General features: G+C 35.8%; 1 protein-coding gene across 2 annotated transcripts in view; it reads right to left on the minus strand.

Moving 5' to 3' along the window:
* The window catches only part of LOC125650049 (NT-3 growth factor receptor-like), a 97,958-nt gene that overhangs the window by 75,067 nt on the left and 10,391 nt on the right, over positions 1-12,500 (minus strand). Inside the window, exon 2 of one of the 2 annotated variants that reach the window (XM_048877988.2) lies at positions 2,749-2,926. In XM_048877988.2, coding sequence (XP_048733945.1) covers positions 2,749-2,912 — 164 coding nt within the window. In that variant the 5' untranslated portion in view covers positions 2,913-2,926. Of the gene's footprint in view, positions 1-2,748; positions 3,180-12,500 lie in introns of those variants that run through there. The other variant, XM_048877987.2, reaches the window with a different exon arrangement.

Genomic DNA, 12,500 nt, shown 5'->3' on the forward strand with positions numbered 1-12,500 from the left:
AGATTGATCTGCAAACGACGTATTTGACACTCAACTATCATCGTAATCAGCCATAATGAAGATGCCTGATGTAGTCAACAAATGATCGTATTTGGTGCTGGTAAATATTTTGTTCTATGATACAGTGTACGTGTTCTTGGTATCAATAGCGTATATAATCAATCGGGTAGTTACACAGTTGTCTTTATACTTGAGAAGTAAAGATTTTCTCTATGACGTTGATAAGATTATACCAAAAACAAAACATTCGCACTCATTTTTACGCCAAACTTCGACCCGACTTTATGTTTGCACAGCTAGAATGATTCCTCCAAGGAAAATTGACAGCCACGTATAATATATGAATAACATTATTTTCTTTTGCTTCCATTTTGAAAAAAAAAATTAATGGTACCATATTTGGCATCTTACAAAAAAGGCGCTATTTTGTCATATTGATAAACCAAAGTTATAATCGATCTATTTTTTAAATTATGTGTCAAATACATAGAAAAGTTTCACAAAAGAGTGGAATAGTCGAAATATACACCAGAATATGGTGGTGTAATATTTTGTGTCACGTGGAAAGTTGATCTGATGAGCTGCGAAATTATGCATGTTAATACACTTAATGTAAGTACTTTACAGCCGACTACACAGAAACAAAAGTTTTTTTATGTTCTTGATCAACAACCTTCCTACAATTCCAATTGCTACATCATAAAATTTACACACTTTTTTCTTTTTATACCAGGCTATACTACGATTATATACATGTATCGTTTGAAATCTTGTAAAAAATTTAGCCTCACTTTTGAAATGATAGCTTTGCGATGACTGTGGTCCGATAGAGGGCGCAAATAGATTCTTACAGCGGTGGGATTCGAATCTGCGCTCCACTCTAGGTCGACGAATCTGTGGCCCGCGGCCTATTTGTATCTATTATCAATATTTACATGCATGTCATACAGCTAAAGTATATTTTTGGCATAGAAATATAGAACCACTTAATACAATTCTGAACACCTCACAAATTGAATTCAAAACTAAACTGCAATCTATGCATCTCTTCTGTTTCCAGTAAAGATTCAGGTTGTGTTTTATTTTTGTTTTGTGTGAAAATATTGTGGCTGGCAAAACGCTGTTGTGTAATACTTTAATATCTTGCATTCCTAATCAAGATGCGGGTATGTCTTCCAGCCAATTAGTTTTTGGATTTACATTTTTTCGTCATTTTTAACAAATTACAAACTTTTACATCGTAGCATGTTTTCCGATATGATTTATATGGAAGCAAACAAAGCTGCAATGTTGTCTTGAATTTTTTAACATATAATTATTATTCAGTTGAACAAATAACTAAAGAAACTTTGTACTGTTGACGTTAATTCCATGTATAAGTCTCGTATTTCCATTTGCATCCGATTTCAGAGACACTCCAAACTTTCACTCATAACTGGAGATTCGATAGTCCCACTGTCATTCGAAATTTGTTTATAGTCTGTAGATGTGTGGAATATTGGTTATACTGTTAACTTGCACATAATGGCGCTAAACAAGAGATAAGGTGCCATGCAAATTCATAAAATCCTGTGTACTTCAATATCTCCACAGATGATCAAGTATCGAACTTTTTCCTTGTAATCATTCCAACAGACTCTGATGCCCATAATATTTTGTTTATAGCATTAATTGATCTTCAGTATTTCAAATTAGACTGTAATGGGTTTCTTTTTCAGATCTCAACTAGTTTTTTTGTTTTGGACACTCATTCTTCTTACATGTACACCGTAATAGATTGTATGTATATAGTAGACCATGGGCCAACAACACATTGCCTCCCCCTCAAAGGATTTTTCTACACTATGATGTTTTGAAAGTGTGTATAAAATGAAGGTTGTTTGACATATTAATGTTGGGGCGTTTTCAAGATATGGCCATTTGAAATTATAAATTTTTTGCAAATTCAATATGGCCGTTAACGTGTTCCATACCGCATTAAAGACGACAGATTGTACAGTGTGTTAATGACGTACATCAGTACAGGGTAAATGAAATTTATGCAAAGCAATAAGTAGGACGGTAATGGGCAAACTATAAACGACAGAACAGATAAAAAGTACGTGCAGTTCTTTATTCCTTGTAATTAGCATTACAAATAATTAAATGTTAAAAACGTGGAACGAGATTCTGTTATTGTTCCATTCTTACAAACATTGTTTGAGATACAATTTCTAAGAATAAACTAATTGAACTATCGACTAAAATGCAGCTGGAATGTTGTGAAAGAAAACACATTTCACTATAGTCTGGTGTATGCATTGTCTCTGAGACGGTCACACCGGTTACTAACAACCGAATAAGTCCTCCCCAGGGATGTTAAGTATTGGCCAAGAAATGTCACGTGGTAGTAATTCAATTCCTTGTAGCAATCGAACAACTGTCGCGCTTTTCGGTAATTGACCACAAGTTTAAATTATATTATATCTGCAAATATTCAATTACAATTCGGAAAACGGACTTGCATGCAAATGCACCTAGATGATACAAGAATAGAAATAGCGCGTTTAGTATTTGAAAAAGGATTATAAGAGATATAAATCCAACAAGTTCTAATACAAAGATATAACATATTATGCTTTTCACAGAAAAAGGCAACGTGATAAACGTAAGTCTAGTACTACAGGGACCTGTAGATCTACAATGTATATAGTAATTGTACTGCGTGCTTATTCTAGTAGTATTTTTACTTAGACTTCTTATACTTACAGTTCCGTAACGTTAGCCATCAGACCAGGGTCGATTCGAGGTATCCCAGATATCGTGTCCCTCTTTCTGCACTCCATCACGAGAATGTTCTTGACAGCACCCTCTATTTTTTCACAGGTACAGGCGCTGGAGCAGTTCCTATTTAGTCTGGTTGCCGTTAGCATCACAGGTGTAAAGTCTAAGAGCACAAACGCTAATTTAAAAGCCAGCATGTGCACACACAATTTCATTTTAAATATCCATTTGGGAGCACAGAGTAGAAAATAACCTGTTGAATGCGCAACACCTCTTTAATGAAAAATACGAAGTTTCGAATATTACCACGTTGGTTCTAATTATTGTGTAGCGGTGTTTAAGATTATCTCATAATTTCAAAGAGAGATATGGAACACTGGTCTAAATAGTTCCAGAGACGGTGCCATGGGTCGTCATAACACAGCCGTTGTCGTGAAAATCAGAATATGGACTTAACCCATTTCAACTTGACAATAAGATATCTTGTATACAAATGTGTGGGACGAGATATTGATTTTCTCTAGTCATCCACAAGCCTTGTTACCGGTATCTTTACAAACTTTAGCCGCTGAAGGTGCGAAGTATTCACATGGCCTGTATCATAAATTAATTGAAAGCCGATTTGTGTGATGTTTGATTTAGTGCATTCATAAAAATAATATTCTCCGTGTTTTCTTTGGCCGAATTGACAATGATTCGCCGGAAAACATTTTGCACTTTCTCTGTTTTTGTTACTCGACCGCAAGTTCATATTGTCATGATAACAATGTAAATACACATTTTGTGCACAATTCAAACCATGTATTAATAGTAATTCGACTTAAACTAAAAGCTATACCTGTGTTAGTATAATTATGTTAAGTCATACTTCATTGAAAATTCCCTTACATTTTGGGGGTCTGATTAAAGACCAAAGGGGTCAATGTTTTTACCTTCGATATCCTTAACAATTAAAGAAGATAGCCATTTCCTCGTGGGTGTGAACAATGTGCATATGAATATTGATATTGTAGTATCTTAACTATTTTAACAGCTGGGAATAATGCGACAGAAATGAAAGTAAAATGTAAGAAAAATATACATGAGAGTATGAACAGCAACGCTTCACGCCAGCATACTTTTCAGGAAGCGCTAACGCGATTCATTAAGTGTGTCGCAGTTCATACCCTCATGCATTGTCATAAAATGATATTTATTTCTTAAATGAATAATTGCAGTGGCGGATTTAAGGGGGGCGCAGCCGGCGCGCGCCCCCTAAAATTTTCAAATTTAAGGTAAATCGGGGTATCTTGTTTAGAAAAGTGTACTAAACGATAAAAGAAGCAATACTTTCTTCCACTCCCGGAGAAATAAATGACAAAATCTTTTTGATGTCTTGCATTACTTTACTGAGAGAATTTAATTTTGTTCCAAAAACCCTTAAAATTTGCGTAATTTTATTAATTTCACCTTATTAGAAATTATAGAAAATAGTACAAATGACTAAATAGGAGACATATTTCAAGCCCTATAAAATCTGTAAAATCCAGGAGCTTCCGGGGACTTCGCCTCAAGGCGGCCCCCAGACCCCCTGCCTCATAAAGTGGCGCCCCCTGTAACCGCAATTCCTGGATCCGCCCCTGATTGTCATTACAACTCCTGTGGGAGCCACAGGCTCAGAACTGTTAACTTGGGGATAATTGTCTTTAGCCAGCAAATGTAAACGCTACCATTCTCTTATATAATTTTTTCTGGACAGTTCCTACATATATATTTAAACGCAGACTCAATCTCAAGTCAACGTGTGTATATGTAAAGATATACAATGTACCAAATCACGTTTACTCCACGTGCTGTCATTGATATACTGACGGACTTTAAAAACGCAATATTCATCATTTGTAGAAGGGATAAATTTTGGTGTTATTCATTAATTCAATAAACAAATAATCTCTTACATGTATGATAAAAATTCTAATATACACTGATTTTAAACGTTATTGATATTCGCTGATAGGCTACTTGTGCAATGAAAGTCAAGAGAGTTGTGTCAGAAATGTGGTTTTCGTCACTGATATATCGGGTATAACCATCAATTGCGTTGATAACGGCGTATAGACGACGTGTCATTGGCTGAAAGACACTCCGAATGATCTTTTGGGAAATTTTCCGCCAATCTTCCAACAATGCAACGGCGTCGGAAGCTATGGGTTTTCAGTCCGCTCCGCTCCCCACGAACCCTATGCAGATTACGCCACTTAACGGTGGCCAAATTTTCATTGGCTCCAATGTTCCACCAATTAAAACAAAAGCTTTCATTCATAAGAGACACGGATACCAACGCGTGTGTTTATCAGCTGTTTATGTAATTAATTCTACCGATGGACCCGTGTCGTTTGTGTGGTAGTAAATTACCAAATTCCATGGAATAATGTTTCCGACTTCGTTGAAAGCTTTTAAACAACTATTAGAAGGTCTGAATTTTAAGTTTGTGACAAAATCATTAATGACAGTCCATTTCCGGTCAATATGTATGTTATGCTTGCCTTTAAACACGTTAGGGAAAATATTGACTATGATCTCGAAAACTTACAATGTAAGAGAAGTTATCTATAATGCAAGACGTGCAGTATGTACATAATTTACATTATTGGAAACAAACACATTCGCACATTGACGGAAATATGTTTACATTTACCAAAATTATAATGAAAGCCGTTACCCGATTGGCTATATTATAAAGTTAAATGCTAGGTATCGGCGTCCGGGTCACGGACTTAGTGACGTAATCTGTCAAGGGAGTGGACCGAAAACCATGTGTCAATTCCCTCTCAGTTTATTTCGTTGGCGCTGAGGCTGCGCACACGTTTATCTAGTTCGTCCAGGGGCATAGAGGGTATATCTAGAACATTGATGCCGTTCAGCTGAAGGAATTGTGTGTCTGCGTGGACTGCCCCGCTGAAAACTTAATTCATTGCCTTGCCTATGCTGCATAAATAATAATACTAACACAGACTGCAGAATTCAATCAACGTACTGTCTGGCAGTTAAGGTTTCATTCTAAATGAGTAACTGTGAGCAATATATATCTTGATCAGGTAACCGGAGTAATCCGTAGTCAAAAGTAGCATGTAAAGAACGGTGTAACAATTGGTATGAAGCACGTCAGACAGCATTTGACCTAGTGACAGGTTGTATCGGTAAATTAGGTGATAATTTTAACCGAGACTGTTGAAAATCCTGTAACATCAACTTATTTTTCAGTAACCTGCCTTGATTTAAAAACTTATCATACACAGAACAAACTATTGCGTATCGATTCAGTACCATGCGCAGGTGGTAAAGGAATCTTCCTGCATAAATATGTATCGCAGATTCATATCTAACAAGCGTTGGCTTGCGTGCAAATATGGAATCAAAGATTTACGTCATAATATGATATGAATTTTTTATAAAACAATAATTTCGAGAGTAGCATCATATCAATATTTACGCGTAGTGAATTTTTTCTCATAGGCATTGCTTTCATCGTAGACAGTGAATACATATGTGTTCCAAACTACTCCTAGTTCGATCCGGTTTTTTTTAAATACCACCTGCTCGCGTAATAATTACCTAATATGGAGCGTTGTCAAGGTCAAAGGTTGCATAGGCTGTTCCGTTTAAAGTAACGAAATGGTCAACGATACATTTCAGTACTTAAAATCTAGTTTATATTTTAAAAAAATTACATACCAATATAAAAAAATTTAAATACCTTTTTATGTCGTTTTATCGAGTGATAAAGTTGGCAATCATTGCGGAAAACATTACGCTAGTTATGAATTTTTTTCTGCAATGCTAATTACATCCACTCCTTCATCGCCCGATAAAACAACAAAGAAAGGTTTTAGTGTTGAAATGCAAACGCCCTGCATTTAGGTTTTCTTCCATTGACCCTGGGGTTAAGGCGTCGCTACAATCAAGGATCAAATGTACCTACTACATGAATAAAAAAAAAGGGGGAATTTTTTTAAAACTCCTCTCTAGATCAGCTAAGCCGTGTTAGTCATATTTATATTGAGGCATAACCATGTTGTGTGGACTCAAGTTCAATAATTTAGTAATTCAAGTTTTTAGTTCCTATTTTTAAAAACGAATTCAAATTTTCATTTTAATGATTTATTGATTTTGTTTAATTTAGTAAATAAGTTTAATGTTCCTTTTCTTTGTAAGAATTTGTCTGCACCTCTGGGATTTTGTACTTTTAAGTTTGGAATTACAAAGACAAGGGTTCCCTTTATCATTTAAAACAGGCGCTTATTGTATCATCGGTATGTCTGATGTATCAATATATTGCACCATTTCCTTCTTTTCTTTAATTTTAGTTGACGTGTCTACTTCACGGGAAATGATAATGTACATTATGAACTTTTAACGCTCGTCATTGTCATTTGATCATTTAACGGAAACATTGAAATCTAAGTGCTCTGAAGCTGCACATGACGTATGTATATATGAAGACGGACGTCGTGTTGTCGACAGTTTCTCTCTCTCCTTTCAAACTGAAGTGGCAACGAACTCCGATATTTAGTCAAAGAACGTTCAAGCAATGGCCCAGTTTTGAAAACGCACTCCCGTTCACATTTGTAAATACATCACCTAAGGCCACGGGTAACGAATTGGACTTAGTAAATGCTTCATAGTGAAAATATTTGTTACTCAGTGAATTAAGGATTTCGATCCCCTGGGGTATCCACTCTCACCAGCTGAACTGTAATGTGTTCAGGTATCTAGTACATCACAGGTAATAGTGCATTATTTATTTGACAAAAGGCTCCATGGAACTGGAAAGATCATCTGAATGACATCAGCCAACTGATACAAGAATAACACTGTCCGCTGGCTAAAACAGAGTGGCACATAGCCGTACATGTACTTATAATATTCATATGACGTCAGCTGAATTCGAACAAACCATATTATATAAAATTATCATTATTCACGGTAAGTGGAATTCGAACTTATAATGTCCTAAGATTGTTTTCCACGGTAAGTTAAATTCAAACTACGAACTGAATTCAAAGTACATGTAACCATATTCTATGATATGTAATATGTATCCACGGTCAACTGAATTCGAACTCAAAGTGTCATATATTATTATTATATGAATTCTAAGTTGTAAAGGTTAACATATAATTATTATTCACGGTAAGCTGAATTCGAACTTGCATATAAATATTGCCGTGGAGAAGTTATAAATTATTTTTTCTGTTCAAGTCTGATTATCTGATGCCCTATCGCACACAAGTGCATTTTGTACAGCACATTTATATATCTGATGCCCTATCTCGCACTACTGGCAGTTTAGAATTTGCACTATCTGTTGATGTCTGCATAATGAAATTAATATGGCTAATCAAAGCAGAGTTGGTCTTTAAAAAAAAGGGGGGGGGGCATGATTTGAAAACCTTTGAATCTCCACTCATTAAGGAAGCTTTCTTGGTTTAGTAACTCTTGCGATAAAGACTTCTAATTGATGCCTCCATATTTTCATCATTTCTTATCTTGAAAAGGATTATGATCTGGTATATCTACCCTATTCTTCATTTTGTATCTTTATAGGAGTTATGAGATTGATCACTGTTCGTTATCTTCACCTTTATAGGAGTTATGAGATTGATCACTGTTCGTTATCTTCACCTTTATAGGAGTTATGAGATTGACCACTGTTATCTTCAACTTTTCATCCTTGTAGTTGAGAGAAAGAGATGAAAAAAGAGAGAGGTTTGACTTTTAGGTCAAAGCCCCGTTCCCAAAATAATTCCAAACACTCCATTTACTTGCGCTCCTTTTAGTATAGGAGAGATAGGGGAGAGTATGAGATATATACGCATGTGCTTAACACATGACAAGAAGTCAGTTAAAGAAATCACGTCTGCAGCAATCTACCAACAGGAGATGAAGAAGAAAAGCGCGGTAAAACACCTTCTTGAGGATCATTCGGAAACTATCACACCACAAAGCGCAGTAAGATATCTTGTTGAGGATCATTCGGAAACTATCACACCACAAAGCTCAAAATCGTGGAAGAGAATGGTTCAATTAAAGTGCATATATATGTATGCTACAAATGTAGCAAATCAAAAGTTCTGCTCAACATGCGATTTAGTTACGTCTTAGAGATGTCATGGATGCTGTGAAGAAAGGAAGTCGTGGACTGATAAATTACTTTACATTTGATGTCTGATCAGTCAGCGGATTAAACGATTTCTGATTCGGAAAAGAACTCCTGGTTGTCTGATGTCAACCCAAAGCTAGCATTAGGAGATTATAACAGTTTTCTATCATTTCCGTATCCCTGCTGTTCTTTAAGCACTTCCTGAAGTGCCCCAGGAACAGCTGCATTATATCGCATATTCTAATACACTATGTATATCTTGGTAAACTTTTCTCAAGCACCATGAGATTGGGTGCCAAGCGAAGCGAGAGACCAAATCGAGTGACAAGAGAAAAGTTTAACGACATACTTAGTACATGTTTCACACGAGAAATGAAAATTCTTTGTGGTATCTATTTAATTTATCATTACCCTCCCGTATTTTTTCCCTTTAAAGTTTGATTAAGATCATCTGCATTTATCTTAATTGGTGCAATTTTGTATTGGCTGGGTTTGATAATTTGTGTCCTCAATGGATAGTTTACCTGTATTCAACAGCCAGGTGAGGGTGCATAATGAGTAGTTTACAAGTATTATTAGTTTTTCGTACACATTCAATATATTTTCATTCATGTTTCAAGAGTGTCTGCCATCTCTTTTCAAATGGATTTAAGCTAAGAACTTACTAAAACTAATCTTTTGGACATTTTCGGGCATGATAAAAAATACTTTCATGCGTTTCCTAGATATCATATCTGAAAATGATCTTGAAAACAGACTATTTTGGGTGACCAACAAAAAGGGTCAGCTATGCTGATAGAGTGATATAAAACTGTCCCTGTGTCTTTTAAATTTGTTTCAAATGATAGATTGGTAGATGTATCGCTTTGTGACCGAAGATGGTGAGTACACATCCTATACTATTTCTATAAAGTGTTACATGTAGTGATGCATAGGGCATAACAGATAACTCAGAGAGAGAGAGAGAGAGAGAGAGAGAGAGAGAGAGAGAGAGTAAATATATCTTAATTAGAGCATGTCTGATCTCTTGTTTTTGATGGTCGCCCAAGCCACCCAAATTTTTCTGTTTTTGTTTTAATATTCAATGCGCCATACCAAGTCTAGTAACCGACACGCCGTATTCAGAAAGCGCGACACCCTTCCTTGATTCTTACCAATCATTGCTAATTATTGGTTTGATAATTAGAAATACAATGGACCGGTTACCCAACCATGAAGCTTGGACTTGGGGTGTACCAAGTTATTTGGTACACGCAAAAACCTTTTGTTCGAGGTGTGAAACATGTACTAAGCCATGATACTTAATATGGAATCGGTCCTACTAATCAGAGTACTTTAGAGTACGCTGGTAAAACTTCACAATTTAATGCAATTTAACCGCTGTTCGTAAATGTTTATACTTTAATTTAACCTAATAAATGTATACCTGGAATATATTGTGTTTGTTTTCATTAGTTTAGGGATTATTTCAAGTTGCAGTTTACCGTTTGATCACGATCCCGATCAAATTTAACTACATACATGTAGTTACATTATTTAACACTAGGGCATTACATCTAAATTTCCAAGATTACGCCTTTATCTTATTTTTTAAGCATTGAGTCTTTTTATTGTCAACTGAACAGTGAATTCCTTGAAAATAAATCATTGGTACTTGGGTTTAATACTGGTGTAATGTCACATCGCTCAAATACTTTATCCAAATAAAATACTAATAATCGGGATCGAGATGCCGTAAATCTTTAATAAATCTAATGTTTTCTGGTCAAAATATCGCTAAAAATCAGGTACTTGTGAAAAATATTGCAATATTATTTTATAATCATGTTTATTTAAGGGATATACATACAAATAAACTTAAATTGCATTAGATTTGACATTTTACCAGCGTACTCTAAAGTACTCTGTTTAGCAGTACCCCAGAAATACTATAAAGTATTTACAGGTCACAAGTCATGGCCGGCTAGTTTATTGCATCGAATTTTTTTTCTCACTCGAATTTTTTTCCACTTATATCAAGACGATGCTACACATTTATACCAGCACGGTGCCCCAAGTTTTTCATGTCTCAATCGCAAGATTCGCGACTCTCATTTCTAAATGCCGAACTTTGTGAAGGAATAGTTGCTGGCTTTTTTTCTCGTCTTCAGTTTAACGCCTCATGGATCCTTGTAACGAATCGAACGCTCTATAACTATGGAGCTACCGCGACGCGTCAAGAGATTGCATATATAGAGGTCCATGTGCATACACCACATTGATTTGTGCTATCATATGCAAGGTGAAGATAACGAACAGTGATCAATCTCATAACTCCTATAAGCAATACAAAATAGATAGTTGGGCAAACACGGACCCCTGGACACACCAGAGGTGGGATCAGGTGCCTAGGAGGAATAGCGTAGCCTTTTTAGTCACCGGTTCCGGCATTTACATGTGAGGTAAAGCAGGGCGACCTCTACCAAAATTGTAAATTTCATGATCCTCGGGGTTGAGGTTCTGACGCCAGGGCGGGGCCAAAGTTGGTATATGGTATTTATGTGTAAAACATGTAAAAAAAAAAAAAAAAAAAAAACCAAAAAAACACCCCATCTGTAATGGCATTGATACTAAATTGAAACTAAATGGATATTTAGAATTAGCAAGTACATGTAGCCCTTTAGCAAAATTGTAAATTTCTGGATTTAAGGAATAGGGGTTTTGGTATAAGGGTGGGGTCAAAATGGCCAGTGATTAAATGTGTTAACAATCTTCACCTTCTTGACAACTGCATGCACCATTTCAATTGCTTTCATATGGTATGAAACATTTGTGGGACAAGGATGACATAAATTGTAAATTTTAAGACTCCTGGAACCTTAGGGGCGGGGCAAAAACTGCCAAACATTGACCAATTTTCAAACCTTTTCTTCCCTACAACAACTTATATTTAAGAAATAAATGCATAGTGATGTAGAACAAGAAGGCTTCTACAAAAATTGTAAATTTCATGATCCCCTGGGTAGAAGTTCTTACTCCAGGCCAGGTTCAAACTTAGTATATAGTATTTATGTGTATTTTGAAAAAGAAATATTTAATGCTATTGATACTAAATGGAAAATAAATGGATATTTAGAAGGTGTAGGTAGTCCTTTGCCAAATTTGTAAATTCCATGATCCCAGGTGGTAAAGGGTTTGGCTCCAGGTTGGGGCCAATATTATGATAGTGATTATTTTCTTTTTGATTTGTAAGACTTCTTTACGTTTGCTGGTACGGTAAAAACCTAAATACACATTTGGAAAAGCAGAAAAGGATGTACGAAAATGGTAAGTTTCGCAGCCCCACGATTTTGACTCTATAGGATGCGTCCAAATTAGTCATACATTTATCGCGTTAATGTTACATATATTATGTAAAGTCTTTCATCCGTATAGGCACGTTTAGAGGTGGGGGGGGTATACTGTTGCTAAATTTAAATAATGTAATTTAGCTTGAATATTCAGAAAATGTTTTTCTTTTAGGTTGCATAGCCCCTGAGGTTAGTGATACTTTAATACTCAGGTGTCCGATGAGTGTGGTCCTCTTGTAATCAATCGAGCAACAAATGGGCCTGTA

This window comes from Ostrea edulis, chromosome 5 (genome assembly GCF_947568905.1).
Source record: "Ostrea edulis chromosome 5, xbOstEdul1.1, whole genome shotgun sequence".
In the NCBI taxonomy this organism is placed as follows: domain Eukaryota; kingdom Metazoa; phylum Mollusca; class Bivalvia; order Ostreida; family Ostreidae; genus Ostrea; species Ostrea edulis.